The sequence below is a fragment of the Podarcis melisellensis genome, assembly GCF_964234715.1.
Source record: "Podarcis melisellensis genome assembly, chromosome: 13".
Lineage (NCBI taxonomy): Eukaryota > Metazoa > Chordata > Lepidosauria > Squamata > Lacertidae > Podarcis > Podarcis melisellensis.
In genome coordinates, this window is record NC_138545.1 from 18,243,683 (window position 1) to 18,263,285 (window position 19,603).

The window sequence follows — 19,603 nt, forward strand, 5'->3', positions numbered from 1 at the left end:
TAAGGGGGCAGTCCAACACACATCTTGAACCAGGCCCATTTTAAATGCTAAACTATGGATTGGCGCTATGGGGATGAGCCTCAGGCTGCGTACACACGATATCCTCGAAGCACATTTGAAACACATTCCCCACCCCTTCAAAGAATTCTGGGCCCTGTAGGTTATTAAGGGTTTCTGGGAATTGTAACTGTGAAGGGTAAACTACAAGTTCCAGAATTCCTTGATAAAAAACACTTTGGAGGTCCCGAGCCTCAAGGAAATCAGATTGGTTTCAACTAGGGCCAGGGCCTTTTCAGCCCTGGCCCCAACGTGGTGGAACGCTCTGTCACAAGAGACTAGGGCCCTGCGGGACTTGACATCTTTCCACAGGGCCTGCAAGACAGAGCTGTTCTGCCTGGCCTTTGGTTTGCATTTTATTTTATTTTAATCTTCCTGCTGTTGTTGTTTTTTTAAAATGTTTTTAATTTTTTTCATTATGAAAAAATGTTATTAGGGCAGGGCGGAGAAAGTGATTGTGGCAAACCCGCTGGCCATGGTACCCCTGAATGAGTAAGTTGAATGAACTCCTTCATGAAACACAATGAACAGGCAGACAATCACAATTGGCTTTGTTTTCAATTTTTTTAAAAAAAACCTGCATAATATTATGCTGAATCCAACAGAAACTGCTCTTCCAAATTTATTGAATTACTCTTTGCCCCCTCAGAAAAGAGATGCTGGTTGCATCAGCTGTTTATTTGCAGTAACAGCATAGATCAAGTGAGTTTAATATACATTATTTACATGTGCTCCATGATTGCTTCTTTTTCTGGGCAGAGGTTACGGACCATATTAATTTGGTATCAAGTACTCGCTTTAAGCTTTAATTATACCCATTTAATTGTGAAATATATTCCAGTGTTGTGAGAGTCGACTGATGGACAACGTAAGTGGTTTCTGAGAGCCCTCACAACCATGAAGAGACTGATCCTAGAACACTGGAAGGACAAATCCTCACCAACAGATGGGCAACAAACTGAGGACCTGACTATATGGCCTGTATTTGAGGGTGCAGCATATCAGAGACAGCTGCCACCAAAATAATACAAGTATGTGTTGAATAGTGGGTAGACATGGCAGACGACACAGCGATTTCTCCAAAGCTGCTCTTTATTTTGTAAGCTGGAACAGAAAACTGAACAGCAAACAGCTCAGCCGGCCTGCTTTTATAGGCAGCCGGCTGTCAACATTGTAGCAACAACAACCCAGAGTTTCCTGCCTAAAATAACTGACGTGGACCTGAGTGAAAACTATCTACAGACCTGAGTGAAAACTATCTACAGTATCCCCCTGCTGGCCCAGGCTGAACTTCACTACATAACAGTATGTGTGGCCTACAATGAGATATATGACTACCCTGGCCTTCTGTGCTAGTGGTTGTACCATTGTGAATATCTGCATCTCAGGAGCTGCATATGCACTTTATGTTTAAAGCATATTTAAAGTACCTCTACTCCCATAGAATCCTGGTGACTGTAATTTCTTACAAGTGCTGGGTATGGTGGCTCTGTGAGGGATAAACCACAGCTTCCAGAATTATTTTGTGGTGTGTGTGCTTTAGGTGTGTTTTGAATGTACGGTTTGTATGCTACCTGTGTTTGAAGTATCACTGGTAACTGGGAAATGGATATAAAGCCCCATTCCTCTCCCCCCCCCCCCGCCGTGCCTTCTCCCCTCTCCTTTCCCTGGGTTCTATTTGGCCAAAGAAGGAAAAAAATGAGGAAAAGTATTCACAACAGAGAGAACTGGTGGCTGAGTTTGTTTTTCCTCCTCCTTCCTAATCCCTTTTTCCTTTTGTGTCAGGTCTTTCATATTGTAAATCCGTAGGAAAGGGCTGGCTTATTACTGATCTTTGTAAGATGCTTTTTCAGCTGAAGAGCAGGGTAGGAATGCTTTGAATAAATAAATTTCAACCGTGATTATTATTACATTGGTTGAGAACATGTGGGCTTTGTGATGTCATAGCTATGACATCACCTCAACGCAGGCCAAGGCTCCTTTCAGGCAACCACAGCAAAGGGTGATGCCTTGGCTGGTGTTTTGGCTAATAGCCCAGGACATTGCAGGATCCCATGGATGCCTGAAATGCAATGCAGGTGCCATGGCAGTTGTGAAGGAATTCAAAGATATCTACCTGGACAAGCATCTCTTCTGGAACCCACAGCTCAAAACAAAACTGAAGGCAGATTTGGATAATTTCTTAGAAGAGCTCCCTCATCAGAAAATCGATGAAAAAAAATACATGGCTGTTATTGGTATGGCTGCACCCATCTCAGTGCTCCTGCCAGGGAACCCATGATTTTGGGGGGTGAATATTAAGAATTCCGGGGTCCAAAGGCACCCCTCTGACCTCTGTATCCCTTAATAGGATCTGCATGCATTTTTATTTTTATTTTGCATTAGAACTTTAATTGTACAAGTTGTGGGCTGGATAGGATATTCTCATATGAACTGCATTAATTCCCCTGCCCTTAGTATTAAAATGTTAGAGGCACAGTCAACAAAACCTAGTAGCTTATGGCATATCCTAGATGCTACGAAATAAAACAGAGAGCGCAGAAGGCAGTTTGGGCTGGGGACCCAGCCAAGAATCAGCCTCAAAATCTAGAACTCTGAGGTAAATTATTTCCTGCCAGGTAAGGCCTGAAAAAAGGCCTCCCTGACAGGTAACCTCACCCCCCTCACACTCACTTCCCTAGGAAAGAAGGATATGAATCAGCTAGGGTGACTTAAGCAATATATTTTCAACGTTTGTGTGTTTGTGTGTAAAACAGGACAGTGGAGATTTAATTTCAGGAGATACTGCACCTACCCACCACCTGAAGTTTGGCAGGTAGATAGGAGATAGTAGAATATTTCAGTCATCACAAAATCCTCCCTCGACAGGCCCACCTGGCTTTTTCGTCCTTGAGCTCTTATGGTTTGACTAAAGAGGGCTAATCCCACAGTTAAGTGGAGGGTGACTGAGGGATGGAGTCCAGGTTGTGGAGGACAGAGACAGGTGCTTGTGGCCTGGCCTGCCATGTGCCCCCCAAGCTAGTCTGTGGTAAATGACTTTGTGTGTGGAACTAGGGAAAGCGGCCGCCATACTGGCCTTCACCTCAGGCGAGAAAGTGTCCTGACTGAGGCCTTTGGTTTAGTAAATTGACATTTTGAGGACTGGTGGCAGTCACTGCTGAATTTTTATTTTACGGTGCTTTTGTGTGTGGCGTGCTTTCAATCTGGGTTTAAATCGTATTGTTCTTCTCTTGATGCTGTGCTCTAAATCTAATTTGGAGGATTTCTATTCTTGAAAGAAAGATGGGGCACCAATCTTCTCTGGCATATTCCTACGCCTTTGATTTGAGCCACAAGAAGTTAGCTGAGTTATCGTTGAGTTCTTACGCTCCTATAAGAGGCCACATGATAGCAGTTTCAACAATCATGCATGGCATGGAAAAAGTGGAGGGACTTTCTTCTGCCTCCTAACATTGGAACTCATGGACATCCAGTCAAGCTGAATGATGGACTAGGTGATCCACTGGATCCCTTCCAACTCCACAATTCAAGGATTCTAAGTACTTCTTCACACAGTGCGTAGCTAAACTGTAGAACTTGCTCCCGCAGAAAGCAGTGACAGCCACCGACTTGGATGGTTTTAAAAGAGGATTAGAGAAATTAATGGAAGATAAAGGCTATCAATGGCTGCTAGCCAGAACGGCTATGTTCTGGTCAGCCACTGTGAGAAGAGCCACTGGCCTGAACCTGCAGGCATATGTTATGCTCTTATGTCTGTATAGCTTGATGTGAGCTGCCCTGAGGTTTATTTTGAAGGATTGCATAGAGATTTGACTGAATAAATATTGACTCCAGTGGGATTTAACTCCCAGGTTTACATGGGATTGTATGCATAATACATACATATTAACATGCAGACATACAGTAATAGGGAGAAAAACAATGGAAGGAAGAGGAAAACAAGCTGCGATTGCTCTGAACAAAAACTCCATGTTCAAAGGCATTATACACCTCTTATCTGTGGAGGTGCCTGGCTTATACATCAGGCCCTGCAAGAAAGCTTTATGGGGAAGGAGGCAGACAGCGCTCAGTGATTCGCAAGGCAATTCAGAATAAAAAAAGATGGAATGAAGCTGGCTATTTTTTCCCTAACTGTATCCCCCCCCCTTCCATTCTCTTCAGATGACTTTTCGCTGGCAGACTTAGGTGCCCACTTCAAACGCTGTTTGAAACACATCATGGAAAATGAAGTTAAAGGTAGAGATATGCTAAAATGAATGGTATCACATGGCCATCAGGAATATATGACTGTTTTCTTCCAAATGGCTGTAATATGTTGCATGTATGTCTATTGGAATGTATTCATTCTGGTGCGGCCTCTGAAGGCATGCTCCTCAAATGTAGGTCAAGATAGCTTTGCTTTGGCTACCCAGCTCATTCATATATCTGGCCGGTTGTTGCCCAGTCTTTTACACTGTAAATCTTTCAGTGCCTTTTACCTCACAATCAACTAGGCGTCGCCATCTGGTGGTTTCTTCAATATAGTGCACCGCTATCTACTGGGTAGGTACTGTGTTGACAAATCAGTCTATGAGTGCTTCCAGATGGGACTTTAAACTTCCAAGTGGGTTGTTCATAACATTAAAGACAAACACACAGAGGATTTCCCTCCAAAAGGGAAAATCTGAATTAAACAGGGGAGAAATGCAGGCTGGCATCATGGGCGTAGCATTGAAAGTACTAAATCAATTTAGGTTCAGTTGCCCTCCACCCAAGCAGATGCCCCCCCCCCGAAAGCTGGCTCCCTACAATGGGGGTATTTTTACCTTTGATTTCCCAAAAGACGCTCATCAACTTTGGCTGCCCACCTAACAAAACTCCTGGCTACTTCTGAAGCTCAGAACATTGTATGGACACAGTAAACAATGTGCATCCACTAAAACCTCCAATCTCACAATAAACACATTAATCAAAACTCTGCTTATAGCCCTCTTGGGAGAAGGGCAATGACAGGCCTAGACAGCATCTTGAGAAGTAGAGACATCACCTTGCCAACAAAGGTTCGTATAGTTAAAGCTATGGTTTTCCCAGTAGTGATGTATGGAAGTGAGAGCTGGACCATAAAGAAGGCTGATCGCCGAAGAATTGATGCTTTTGAATTATGGTGCTGGAGGAGACTCTTGAGAGTCCCATGGACTGCAAGAAGATCAAACCTCTCCATACTGAAGGAAATCAACCCTGAGTGCTCACTGGAAGGACAGATTGTGAAGCTGAGGCTCCAGTACTTTGGCCACCTCATGAGAAGAGAAGACTCCCTGGAGAAGACCCTGATGTTGGGAAATATGGAGGGCACAAGGAGAAGGGGGCGACAGAGGACAAGATGGTTGGATAGTGTTTTCGAGGCTACCAGCATGAGTTTGACCAAACTGCGGGAGGCAGTGGAGGACAGAGGTGCCTGGCGTTCTCTGGTCCATGGGGTCACGAAGAGTCGGACACGACTAAACGACTAAACAACAACAACAACAGCTTATAGCCCATTCCCACAAGAATGGAGTGGGGTGTTAGCCTGCATGTATACAGACACCTCTTTGGATTAATTTTTGCACTATTCAGTTGCTCATTTAAATTGGCCTCACTTGCCCTCATTGACACCATCATCCAGCCAAATATGATTCATTATATGGCCTCATGACATTATATTCACTTTAGGATTCTTGATTGGGTGGGCTCACCCATGTAACTACTCTGGAGGAAGGAGGAAGAAGCAGCACCTTGGGAGGGAGAGTGGCGCCAGAGCAGTTGCCAAGGGAAACGGTGGATCCGTAAAATGACAAACAGGCACACAGTCTTAAAAAAAAAAAAAAAACACTTTTAGAATAAATTTCCACTCCACAAGCTCTTGGCTCAAAAATAAACGAAACTATGACCCCAGTCCTATTTCCCATAAAATGGGGGGGGGGGGGAGAGATGTAAAATGTGGCTCAACAGGCCATGCTCACATACATGCATGTTTCTGATCACAGTGGCAGACAGCAGGTTTGTTCATATTTATGTAGCTCTGCTGCCTCCTAACTGAATTATAAGCCTGAATTATATAGGCAATATAGTTGTTAGGCGCCCCTGCTGGAAACCCTGCTGTTTCTGTTGTTATCTACGTCTTTGAGGAGGAATTTGGAACTGGAAGAAGCGTTTCCTTCGACTCTGCTCCTCCTGCATGCTGTTAAACTTTGTTTTAGAGGATAGATTGGATGAAAAACATGGGGCAGGGCAAAGCACAAAATGGTGCTGTGTGTCATGTAAACCACCCTGTGATCTTCAGGGTGGCATATACATTTAATAAATAAGAATAAATAAACAATTTTTAAAAAAGAAAAACCCAACAAAAATCTACATTTTAAATGCGCATTTCTAAACATTCTGGCTTATATTGCACTCCCACTGTTGGCCCTTCCTCCTTTTCAGCATCACAATTCATCATGCAAAGGGACAGCCCCAGGGGTCCGCACGGCATGTGGAGGTCCCTGGGCCTGCTCCTCCTCTTCGTCAACTGCTTTCTTGTTTGCCCACATCTCTCTATGACACAGAAGTGCTGGAAAGAGGAAGGAGGTGCCACTGCCTGCCTGCCTTCTCCCTGGCTCTCTGCCTAGCAGGCAAGCAAGTGGTAGCAATTCAGTGGTGGCCGGTGCCATGTGGGACTGGTGGGCCAGAAGGCAAAGAGCCCAAACAGTATGTGGAGGCAGAGCCAACTAGTCCTAGTTTTGTCCCCATCGTCCTCCCAGCTGAGTTCCACAGGGACAGTGCTTGCACCAAGGGAGTAGGAAGCTGATAGGCAGTGCCACCCACTGGATTGGTTATATGTAAGAAGACGGGAAGGCCGGGCAGATTGAGGTTGGTAGGGCAGTGCCCCATTAGCCTGAATGGGCCAGCCTCTGTTGGCAGCAACCATGGGGAACAGGAGGAGGAGCTGGTGATCATGACCGTGAGGAGGTCAGCTTCCTGACGGAGGGGCCCCCAGGGTGGGTGTCTTGTCCAAGGGCCCTGTGAAACATGGAGCCCACCTAGACCTCCTGCTCTTACCGTTTGCTTTTCCTTTGCAGAGGCTCAGCTTCATAAAGAGATGGATTCATGTTTTCAGAAGCTACTGACTGTTTTTCACGAGCTATTGCCCAGAGTTGCAAAATGTAAGCTGTGCATAGCTTGGCTGAGCCATATGGGGTGGGTGGGCGAAGGGGTTGGCAGGTGAGGCAGGCAAGGGCAGCAGTCCCTAGTTAGTAATAGAAAAATAAAATGAAAAGTTGTTGATAGGGGTTATATGGGATGTGGGTGGTGCTGTGGTCTAAACCACTGAGCCTTGGGCTTGCCAATCGGAAGGTCAACGGTTTGAATCCCCGTGATGGGGTGAGCTCCCGTTGCTCGGTCCCTGCTTCTGCCCACCTAGCAGTTCAAAAGCACGTCAAAGTGCAAGTAAATAAATAGGTACGGCTCCGGCGGGATGGTAAACGGCATTTCCATGCGCTGCTCTGGTTTCGCCAGAAGCGGCTTAGTCATGCTGGCCACATGACCCGGAAAAAACTGTCTGCGGACAAACTTGGCTCCCTCGGCCAATAAAGTAAGATGAGCGCCACAACCCCAGAGTTGTTCACAACTGGACTTAACTGTCAGGGGTCCTTTACCTTTAGATAGGGGTTATAGGTTATTCTTTCTCCCTTTGCACCATACAAACACCCGCTCATCCTCTGAAGTTAAATAGATGCTGACCAGATCAGCTGTAAGGGAAGGTCTGCAGGGGCCAGCTCAAAAGTTGGCAATCCTAACTGGGTTACTGACAATGGTGAGTGGGCGGAGGGGGGTGTACAGACACACGCAACTGCCAACTTCCTTCCTTCTTTCTCTTTGCAGATTATTGCAGCAATGAATGCGGTGAGTAAAATGAACTTAAAGAGTTCATTTTTAAAAGGAATTAGTTCGACCTGTCCCCAAAGGAACTAATTCTAGTTCACCTTCAGCCCTTTGAGAAATGAACTAGTTTGGTTCACATACAGTTCACAGTTCAATTCATGTCCATCCACATGATTCTCTGTCATTTTCTAACCTCTCAACATTTCGATTTTGTGTATGTGTGTGCATAGCCAAAGGCCTTTACAGTGTACAGCAGAGAGCAAGGCAAGGCTTTCCTTTGAAATCACACAATATACCCTATAAAAGGTTTACAGCTTAAAAAATTAGAGAGCATTAACATATCCAGAACGGAGCTTCTTAGCTGCCAGAGCAAATTTGGCTACCAGGTGTGTAATCTGTAGGTCTTTATCAGTTAGGAGCACTATAGTCTGCCCTTCACAGAGTTACAATTCCCACAAGCCCTTAAACTGTAGCACTGATACTTATTTTAGGGAAAGTATGTGCTTTCAAAGTATTGTGTCTCTGCAGCCATACAACTTCAGGCCCCTCACAATCTTTTTAGCGGTTTTGACCGCTAAAGTTGGTCAAGGCGGTTTTGACTGCTAAAGTTGGCATGTCCTGGATTTCTGGTTCTCGACCATACCTGGACAGGTATGGCACCTCCTTTATAAGGAAGAGATCCTGTTGTAAGCGGAGCAGGGAAAAAGCCATTCTCTGTCTTTCAAGACTCCCTTATCAGAGTGTTCCGACTTTCTCCTGCCAGATGTTGGAGAGGGAGGTCACACCTGCCAGGTGTCTGGGGTAAATGGATCAATTCCTCCTACCCGAGAACAAAATGGCTGCAAATCAGTGCTTACATGCATAGGTATCCCCGGTCAGAGGAAGCCTTACCTGAGGTACTGTTGTTTACATTCCCTGGCAGCAGCTCTCCAGGGTCTCAGACAGAGAAAAGTCATTCATTTCACATGTGATCTGATTGTTCTAGCTAGGCATGCCAGGACCAGATCTGGGGACATCTACATTCAAAGCATGTACTCTGCGATTGAACTATGGCTCCTTCCCTCAGGAGTCTCTTGAGGCCTTTTGCTGCCAGAGGCAGAAACCCCAAATGATCAGCCAAACCCTCCCACCTAGTTAATACACGGAAACAAGCCCCTGGAGAGTTCTGCACTATTAGAGCTGATAGCTTATCAGCCGGCTCCTGTGGATCTGCCATTAACAGCAGATGTTACAGCATGACCATGTCTACATATGTAAAGGGATGCCCTTGTCCATGTGTATCCAACTGATATGCTCAGAGTCAATGCACCCAATGGGGCAAATTAAACTGCTGCTGTGGTGAATTAAAATCAAGCAACAAACCAAAGCTTAGAATAAAGAAGACAAAAGCCAAAATGTTTTGCTATAAGAATTTAAAATTTCTGTTTTGTTAGTCTCTCTCTCTCTCTCTCTCTCTCTCTCTCACACACACACACACACACACACACACACTCCAGTTGGACTGGTGGCTTTGGAGTTAAATCTAAAAGTCTATAGGGATAAGAGGAAGGTGTTGAGTGCCAGATAGACATGAATACAGCTCAGCTAGTTTAGAGTGGGAAGTTAGAACAGAACAGAAGCATTGCTGGCTAGAAGCAGCATAGCTATCCTGGTTGAGAAATTAGAGAAACAGAAAGGCAGAAACAGAGGTGGCAGTGGAAGAAATAGGCACTGAAGGAACAAAGCACGGACTTTGTTCTCTGTACCTGAACCAAGCTCAGCATCCTTTCACCCGAAACTCCATTCCATGTCATCTTCCAAGCTTTCTTAGTCTTAGCAGCCTAATTTAAAGGGGGCGGAAACCCTATCGCTGTTGTTAAACAGTTGCAAATCTACTGCAAATCAGCTAGAGGTATGCTAAGAAATCTGCCAACTCTTACCTAAAGTACCGGTAATGCCAGTGAATACTAAAGTGACTACACTTGGTGTCAGTGCCTCAGGTGTGGAGCTGTTAGGGCCTTTGAGGAAATCAAATCCAGATGTGCCAAGGATGACTTGGGTGGAATCTACGCACATATGAGAACCGTTCTGAAAAGGCTTCTTCTTCTTTTTTAAAGCTTTTTTTAAAAAAAACACACACAACACCATTGAATTTTCCATGCGGCTCACCACCGCCATCTAGTGTCACATTGTATATTACACTTAAAACACACTTAAAATGTTTTATTTGCAGCTGTATAGCTGACTCCTTGATTGGGTTTGAGTTTGGTGGGTAGTAGAGAGAGTGAATCGACTGCTTTACACTCCACACCCGGTACCACAAGTGCTCTCACTCTGATATGCTAAACTGGTAAGAGTCTCCCTTATTGATCAGTAGCAAATAAAAACTATTACCTTTCTTGTCCTGAATGCTTTCACTCTCCTTCACTATGCTTTGCCTTCAGGTGGCAGTAATGCTCCTGAATACCAGTGGCTGGAAACAACAGAAGGGGAAAGTGCCCTTGTGATGAGGTCCTGCTTTCCGCAGGCTTCCCATAGGCATCTGGTTAGCCACAGTGAGAACAGGATGCTGGCCATTGGCCTGACCCAGCAGCTTATTATGAAATTTCAGTGTCAGGGTGTTTGAGTTATATTTAAAATGACGGGCAAGCTGGGTTGTTGTAGTTTTTTGCTAACACTAATGTGCTAAACCCAGGATGGCAATGCTTATCTTCACACATGCACTACTTTCTGTTGTTATAGGTGTAGGAGTGGGGCAGACCAGAGGGGTGGAGGCATAGAATCAGTTGGTGACCCCTATGTTCCAGCCTCAAAGCAGTAATGAACAGGAGCTGCACAAGGCCAGTGCCATCATTTGAACTGAATTGATTACGGTCCCAGACCAGACTCTAATGATAAAGCGGGATATCAAATCCAAACTACTCCTCCTCCTCCTCCTCCTCCTCCTCCTCCTCCTCCTCCTCCTCCTCGTCTTCTTCTTCTTCTTCTTCTTCTTCTTCTTCTTCTTCTTCTTCTTCTTCTTCTTCTTCTTCTTCTTCTTCTTGTAGTGCCATCATTTATTCCCAAGAGATTTGTTCCCAGGGGAGTTTGTGTTTGGTGAGCCAGATTGCTGTGCTTGTCCCACTATCTGTCACCTTCTCTCCAGTTCACCCTCCTTCTGCCCGAACCCAGAACCTTCCTTCTGGTCCTCTCGTTCTGCAGGTGTGATGAGCTACGTGCTTACTCATTGCTTCACGTGCCTCGTACAGACTTACACGTGCAACAAGAGATACCGGTGTGGAGGTAAGAGCTGAGAAAAGGGAGCAGGCTCAGTTTGGGGCCCACAAATCTGTGGCAGAAGACTGGGCCTGGCAGGATTGAGATACAAGAGAGAGACGCCCGAGGCCAGTCTAAACGGACCCACTGGGACTAGTTTTAAGTAAGAAGGCAGGCAGGAAGGGGAACATTGGCTGAGGGGAGGAGACTGAAGTTGGCAGGGCAGTGTCCCATTCGCCCAAGAGGACAAGCTTCCACTGGGCTTGACAGTGGAATACGGCCATGTTGCCCTTCTCCCCAGGTGAGCTAGCTACAATTTTGGGGGTGGGGGGAGGGTGGAAAATCAGAAGTTTTGGGAGCAAGTGGGAGAGCTCCCCTCCTTCAATCCAAACCTTGCAATGGCTTCTGACAGCCAGTGGAGGGAAGTTGTATACGGCTAGTGTCCTTAGAATCATAGAATCAAAGAGTTGGAAGGGACCCCCAAGGGATGTCTGTTTTAAAAAAAACCATAAGGCCAGAGAGCAACCATAAGTTGCCTATCCATCCTTAGCAATACCTGGGCAACAAGTCACCTATTCAGTTTCCCCCACTATGGTAAATCAGGTTGTATTTCTGATTTGCATCTAATATATAAATGAGCGGGATGTGAGTGGCCCTGTGGGTTAAACCACAGAGCCTAGGACTTGCCGATCAGAAGGTCGGCAGTTTGAATCCCCATGACGGGGTGAGCTCCCGTTGCTTGGTCCCTGCTCCTGCCAACCTAGCAGTTCGAAAGCACGTCAAAGTGCAAGTAGATAAATAGCTACCATTCTGGCAGGAAGTGCGCTGCTCTGGCGTTTCCGTGTGCTGCTCTGGTTCACCAGAAGTGGCTTAGTCATGCTGGCCACATGACCCAGAAGTTGTACGCCGGCTCCCTCGGCCAATAAAGCGAGATGAGCACCGCAACCCCAGAGTCGGCCATGACTGGACCTAATGGTCAGTGGTCCCTTTACCTTTACGTTCATATAACTGAGCACATGCACATTTTATGTGAATATGTGACTCTCTCTCTCTCTCTTTTTGGTGATGCCCAAGTGACCACTCAACTCATCCTGCCCTGAGAATAAAATCCCAGATTTCTCCACCAAGCCCTTCACTAATCCGCTTCCTCCACCTTGAACACAATAATCCCCACCAGGCTCCTTCCTTCCCTGCCAGTCCCATTACTACTTAGGTGATGTCTTTGCTAGGCTGTATATCATAGGGACTGCCTTGTTTTGTCTATATGTAAGCCTCTCTCTTTTTGGCTGAAGAGCAGGGTACAAATGCTTTAAATAACAGCAACAACTAACAACTTGTCCCTGTATAAGTAAAAAAAAGGTGCCTTCTTAGAGTGCTGTTTGGATGTTCTAATGGTTTTACTTGTGACTTGTGGGCAATCAATAATAATGTTGCACATGTGGCGGGCAGTAGTGGATTAAATGTTAAGTATCTAGAAGAACAGATTTTGGATACTTGGATTTTGCAGAAAGGAAGATACAAGTGGAAATGGATGAAGATCTGGTTCTGGACTGTGCTCTGCAGTGGCACAAGTTTAGTCAAAGTGTGAAGAAATACATCTTCTACCGGGTAGGCAGTGCCTCTAAGAAGTGGCCTTCCCCTTTGCCAGCCCACTTGCCTCCCCAAAAATCTACCGCCACTGACTTTTGACTTGTAACTCCCCACCCTTGCCAAGAGTTAGCTTATGTATCAATCACATTTTCATGCTGCAGGGTTCAGGGTGACATACATGTGCCCCCTTTTTATGCTCATGACAACCTGGTTAAGTGCAGAGAGTGTGACAGGTGGCCACAACCTCTGTGAGCTTCATGTCTCAGTAGAGACTTGGGTCTCCTTACAGTGTTTCTGAACCTGTGGGTCCCCAGATGTTGTTGGACTACAACTCCCATCATTCCTAGCCAGCATGACCAGTGGTCAGGGGTGATGGGAGTTGGACCTCACTTTAACAAGGAAATAAGTTGGAGTTCAAATCTGTGTGGAAAATATATTATCTGATGCTGATAACGTCTAATATTTATAACTCGCCCTTTGTCTGTGCAGCAGGCACCCAAAATAAACAAAACCATAAAATACACAACAATAACAACCACAGAGCACACTAAACCAACAACCAGCTAACTAAAATGTCTGGGCAAACAAGTAAGTCTTAGCCTTGTGCCAGTTGGGCTTCTAAGGGAAGGGTTGTCTCCCACATAACGGCAGCACACACCTCGCCCAGCGATGGTAGATGGGAAAGAGCTTCCTTTGAGAATCTTACAATATGGGAAGGGGAAGGTGATCCTTCAGGTATTTGGGTCCCAAGCCATTCAGGGCCTTAATCAGAATTTGGCCCAGAAACAAAAAACCCCATTACTATTATGGGTGGTTGTACAACCGCAGAATCTAGTATTGATTGAGGTTTGGAGTCAAAGGCTGCAGTGTCCTCAGCTATGCAGTCAGATCGGGTTCAGGGCTCCAAATCTGATGCTGAAGAGCAAGAGATCACGGAACCTGGGGCTGACAGATGAGACCCCGCTGAACAAGCACCCAGATCACCAGGGTCTGTAGGGCTAGAGCCAGGGATCCTTTCACACACCGGAGCCGGAGGAACCCAATGTCTCCTGCTGCATCTCACCAGTCTAGTGCTCCAGGGAGCACCGTGGGAAGGAGGCTATGGAACAGAGAAGATGTGCCTGTCTTTTAAGTTATCCACAAGGGGGCAGAGCTGGGAAAGGTAGTCTAGACCAGTGTTTCCCAACCTTGTGCCTCCAGCTGTTTTTGAACTACAATTCCCATCATCCCTGACCACTGGTCTTGCTAGCTAGGGATGATGGGAGTTGTAGGCCAAAAACATCTGGAGGCACAAGGTTGGGAAACACTGGTCTAGACAGTGGTGAAGGAAAGGGGTGTGGTGGGTGTGGGCTGCCCCGGGTGTCATCACTGAGGGGTGTGTGTGTATGTGACAAAATGACAAAAATATGAGGGGTTTTTTAAAAAAAAGGCTCATGAAACTTTTTAGTTCAGTCAACAAATGCAACAAAACCCGGCTGGCACTAGGCGTCACACCGCGGAGGCTGGCACTTATTGCAGGACCTGCAGCATGCCTGAGCCATGCGTCTCTCCTGGGAGTGACGTGGGGCCTTGAGCACCCACAAGCTCAGTGCAGCCTGAAACGGCAGCGTGGAGCTTGCATCTGCTCACCGCCTCTCCCTCAGCTGCCCTACAGCTGAGGGGGAGGCTGCGGAGAGGCACTGGGCACCCAAGCGGCTAGCTACACTGCTGAGTCTAGAGGCAGATTCTTAGAAGGGCTCGTTCTGCTTTCAACTTTTGTTGAAGCGAGTTGTTCAATTGGGGCTCTCTATGGTGCTCCAACTCCCTATGGGGGCCTGGCATTGGATTTGAACATGGACAGTGGTGGGCTGGAGTCAAAGAGGGCTTTGCAGGGGTTCCTACAGTGGTGCAAACGGGATCCATTCTGGAGCCCTGTTTGCATCTAGAAACAAACATTTCATTTTGAGCGTCTGCGCATGCGCAAGCGACGAAACCCGGAAGTAATGCGCTCATCCTGAAGCACATTCAACCCGAGGTATGACTGTACATGCATGAAAAGCCACTTCTTTCTCAATGCTAGTATCCAGATGCAGCCCTTCTTCTTAGGTAGTGAAAGGCAAGCTGCAACCGATGAGCAGCAGTATGGATTCCTTTCTGGTAAAGAAGGAGGTGAACGTAAATGACTCGGGCAGATACCGGTGCGATATGGCAGATTTGAAGGGAACTGTTTCTAGCTACCTTGACTTCCTAGTACAAGGTAAGTTAAGTGAATATGGGGAAGAGTGGACTACGTTAAAGGGCTCAGATAACACCCCCCCAACACACACACCACGTTCAATGTACACATGTGACTACATAGGTTAGCCCCACCACCACCACGCCACTCGCATGTGAGAAGGGTGTCTGCATACGTACTGAGTCACATGCATGGAAGGCTCCTCTATGCAAGGGGCAATCGTCAGCCCGTCATGAGCAGCGCAACTGTGCATGTGCAGAGAACCCCTCCTCACATGTGCCTAAATGAGTAGATGGCAGTGTGTGTTTGGGCGCCAGGGGCATTGGAGTTTAAGGTTATCCTACATACTTCGCAAGGCCTCCTCATGCATTCTCAGGAGGGTGTTGATCCATTGATCCACCTAGTCCCAAACTGTCTACTCTGACTGGCAGTAGCTTTCCAAGGTCCCATTGAATTTCACAGGCCTGCTGCCTGATGTTGTTTAAATGGAAATGGATAGGGAATTTTCACCTTATATGTACATTTAAAATATATATATATTGAAGCATTTTTTAAAAATTCTCTCTTTTTTTAGCCAAAAAGTCTCCCAAAGAGGCTTGCACTCTAAAGGACATGACACAAAAGGAAAAGGGATAGGAAGGCAGGCAGGCAGGCAGGTAGACAAAAAACCCTCAGGTACTATTTCTCAGCTACAGAATTCTTGTCCCATCTGTCTCTGTCTCCAATTGCCTGATGAACTGGCTGCTGGTGAAAGTTGAGGAAAGAGCCTGATGGAGCTGACTTTTCAATAGAGCAGATGGAGAACATGCATTTCACCGCAGAACCATGTTGCCTGCTGTAGTTATATGTCCAAAGGGATCTATCTAGTAGCCTCTGTTAAGATGAACTAGCTTTCGTTTTACTTTGCAGAGCCGTAGTACTGGCAAATAGCCAGCAGGGGGCAGTTGAAACTCAAGGCAAGGTATAGTAAGGCATCCCAGACAGCCATACATGCTTATGCAGAAGTATGTCCCATTGAGTTTAGTGAAACTTATTCCTTGGTGTGTTTAGAGATGCAGCCTTATTGGACAAATCAAAATTAGATTTAACTAATTATGTCTGCATGCTTGCATTTGGCTAAATAATAGTTTTGAAAATAAAATGTATTTTATATTTGCCATTTGATGTTGCACATACAGGCAGCGACCATATTGCACACATCTAGTTGATGCGCGACCGACCAGAACAGGGTGGAGTGGGCTTTTGCGCACTCCACCGACATGCAGGCGGAGGTGGCCAGGAATGGAACCCCTGTGCAAAATGGTCACTGCCTGTATGTAACAGAAGACTCCATCCTAGGTCCCCCTCCAAACTGCTGTTTCCCTGTGGGTGAATTCTGCAGCATGTTCTTGACACAATGATAGTGCACTGCTAGTAGATTCATCCTGCTTTATTTATAAAAAGTTACAGGATTTCAGCAGGAAGTGACAGGTTGTGCTCTGATTGGAAATGAAGCAGTGCGAGCGCCCTGAAACTTTTCCCAGGCACAAACATAGGATTGTGTGTGACTCCCCCCCCCCCCCAACACGAGCACATGGCATCATGAACTCACAATAAAAAGGACATCCAGAGGAGGAAGAGACATTCTTACCAGTGTGAGAGGGAAAGAGGATCACCTCATCTATATATTTTAATCTTGTTTTTAAGTTGTATTTTAATCAATTGTTTTTATACCTGGTGTTAGCCACCCTGAGCCTGGTCTTGGCTGGGGATGGCAGGGTATAAATAAAATTTATTATCATCATCATCATTAAGATGGCACCTATCAGTCTTTATAAGAACCTATATTAAAATCTCTCTCTCTCTGTATGTGTGTGTGAAATGCATTGTCCACTTAATCAGGGATGCCTTTTAAAAGGTTATTTTAAGGAGTTTTTAACAAATTCATCTAGCTGATATATTGATTGAAGGACCTTCTCTTTCTAATCTCTTTTCTTCAGTGGTGCCTGCAGTTGGGAAGACCACATGGTTCCCCCGGCCGTCACACACAACCATGACAGTCCCCCTTGCCTTGGGGATCTCATCCAGGGCTCCACCCCCTCAAGCCGACTTCTCCGTTTGGATAGTGATTGGAGGCACAGGCGGGTTGTTTGTCTTCATCGTTCTTGCATTGTGAGTCGTGGGGGGCTGGTATGGTACCCCAAGGGTGACTGGTAATAGGTTAACACTAGGGTACGCCAGGTCCACCCCTCCATCTCGAGAGCCTCTGTTCCCAAATGCCCCCTTTAAGCTTGGAAATAACACAATGCCCTACTCAGCAGGCCAGCTGGCACCTTTGAGGTTGCACCACCATCCCAGAGGGCTAAAAGATGGACATATGGATATAGACTGCCACCAGGTGTTTGTGCATGTGTGTGTGTGTGGATGGAGAGGTACACATAGCATTGTATAAGGCGAGAGTGGGGAATGCCTGGTAAACTCTCTGTAAGATGATCAGTAACGGCAGAAAAGCTCCCTCAGATCCTATCAAATGGACAGCAAAAAATGTTGGATTACATTCCCAGTGGGAGCCACCTCAGATTCAAGCCTTGTGTCAGGTCTGTTCATGCTGGTGGAGCCGAGGCCTGATGCTGAGCCCGAGGTCAAATCCCAGAATCCTCTGCAAGATATTTGGGCTCCATGACACATACATAGAGTTTCATGAGTGGGCAAGGCCCTGAGGAAAGCATTCTCTGAAGCTAGAAAGTTTGAAATCTGCTGACTGAGTCTCTAATTCTTTCTTGCTCCATAACCCCTTTTAACTTTATAGCCTGTTTGCTTACTTTCGTCGTAAGAAGGGGGAAGAAGATGAGGAAGATGATGACGATGATGAAAGTGAGAGTGGATCATCAGAGCTGGTGGCAATGTGAAGTCTCAGTCACGCCCCCTCCCCTTTCAAGTTCTTCAGACACAGATTCCTGCCCACAGGCGCTCTTATATTGTAGTAGCTGGTCTACTTTATTTATTTAACAGTAATTGATAAAGATAGTGGATATCTTTTAATAGATAAAAGCTTCTCTTGGGTTCTGTGGGAGAGTATGAAGATGGCATCAGGAAGACATAACTTTCAGGGCTCCGAGGTGGCTCGCAAACAGCTTCCACACAACCTGTCTGGTGAACGTTCAGCCTGAATTATTTGCAAATAAGCTGGTCAGGGTTGAGTTTGCTATTTAACAACATTCATCCCGATTTGTTTATGGGGAGACGGATGCAACGTTTCCTAATCAACCCCACATTATTTGACCTCCTTCCTTTATTGCGAGGTCCATTATTTTGAGGAAGGAGGTTTGTTGCACATGAGCTCCAAATCAGGTTTAATTCCTTAGCCTGAATTTGCTGGAATGTGATTGAATCCCAGTCCATGATTGTTGACAGTCTACAAGTGCCCTTGATGTGCTTACTGGGGAGGACTAAAAGTTTGGAAAGGGGGAAACCATTGACCCAGATGGAGCAATGTAGGAAGCATGTAATGTTGCTTTTCCCCTCTGAGGAACAGTAGCTTTAAGGAGAAACGGTGGATGGGGAAGAAGTGCCCAACCCTTTCCCCACTGTTTTTCCAGTCTAAATTCCTCCTCATAACTATAATGCTTGGGGCGGGGGCAGAGAGCAACTGGGTCTGTCTGATATTTATTTACTGTTTTATGGGAAAGGAGGGCAAACCATGGTGAGTTCCATTAAGACAGATGTGGGGCACCCGTGGCCCTCCAGATTTTGCTTAATTACAACTTCCATCAACATCCAGAGGCCAAAAGTCCTCCACGCCTGCATTATTAAGGGGACTGAAAGTCAGAATTTGAGTTCTTTGAAAGCAGACAGGAAAGATCTACAGAGGTCTACAGTACAAGGAGCCTGGAAACCAGGGCTATAGAAAGACCCGGGTGCACTGGGAGTGCAAGTCCCAGCAGGATTAAGACTGGCCCTGGATGGAGCTGAAAAATCTATCCAAAGTAGGACTAGAACAAGGATTCAGGCAGGCACCAGAGCATGGGGCTTGTGGAGCAGCAGGACAGAAGAGGAAGCACTTATAACAAAGACACGTTCAGACGAACCAGCAGGCTATCTGAGGAGTGGAACCATAATCGGACCTAGGAAGATTATATGGAGCCTTCTTTTTCCACTCTCCTGCCCCATGTACTCACCCATAAGACGTGGCATTGCAACAGACCAGGGGGCTGCTGCCTTCTTTTCCTGGCTGATCCCAACACTTAAACTTCTTGGGTGTCGTGCATGATTTCTCCAGGCTTACTAAGTTTCTCCTCCACACAAGCCCTGTACAGCGCCTTGAACCAACCTAAGCCAATTCCACGAGGGTATTATAAAATACAATGACAATCCACCTGTATTTGAGGCAGCGAGAAATGGTGTTTATTTGGAGACGGCAGGCGATGGAAGGTGATGATGGTTACAATGCTGAAGGTCTGTGTTGGAAGAACAGGGTACACACATGGCTATCTTCCTTGCCAGGCTTAACTTGGTGGCTTTTTCCATGGCAGCTTTTCTGCTTGTGGAGAACAATCAGCTGGATGATTTTTAAATAAGCAGAACCCCACAATTCTGCATGCTGAACGCCAAGGACCCTGCCTCCCGCATCTTATGACTGGTTTTCCCTAG

The 19,603-nt window shown here is 46.1% G+C and overlaps 1 protein-coding gene across 3 annotated transcripts; it reads left to right on the forward strand.

Moving 5' to 3' along the window:
- The first annotated feature begins 1,848 nt into the window (after nucleotides 1-1,848).
- IZUMO1 (izumo sperm-oocyte fusion 1) lies at nucleotides 1,849-19,317 on the forward strand. 3 transcript variants are annotated; one of them, XM_081886147.1, is made up of 9 exons: nucleotides 1,857-2,294; nucleotides 4,219-4,293; nucleotides 7,134-7,217; nucleotides 7,936-7,956; nucleotides 11,116-11,196; nucleotides 12,677-12,777; nucleotides 14,845-14,995; nucleotides 16,954-17,125; nucleotides 17,763-19,317. In XM_081886147.1, exons 1-9 carry the CDS (start codon nucleotides 2,063-2,065, stop codon nucleotides 17,860-17,862), a joined length of 1,017 nt encoding a protein of 338 aa, XP_081742273.1. In that variant the 5' UTR covers nucleotides 1,857-2,062; the 3' UTR covers nucleotides 17,863-19,317. The 3 variants fall into 3 exon arrangements, with proteins under 3 accessions (XP_081742274.1, XP_081742273.1, XP_081742275.1); XM_081886149.1 differs by lacking the exon at nucleotides 1,857-2,294 and adding an exon at nucleotides 3,280-3,611; XM_081886148.1 differs by lacking the exon at nucleotides 4,219-4,293 and having other exon boundaries at nucleotides 1,849-2,294.
- Nucleotides 19,318-19,603: the final 286 nt, after the last annotated feature.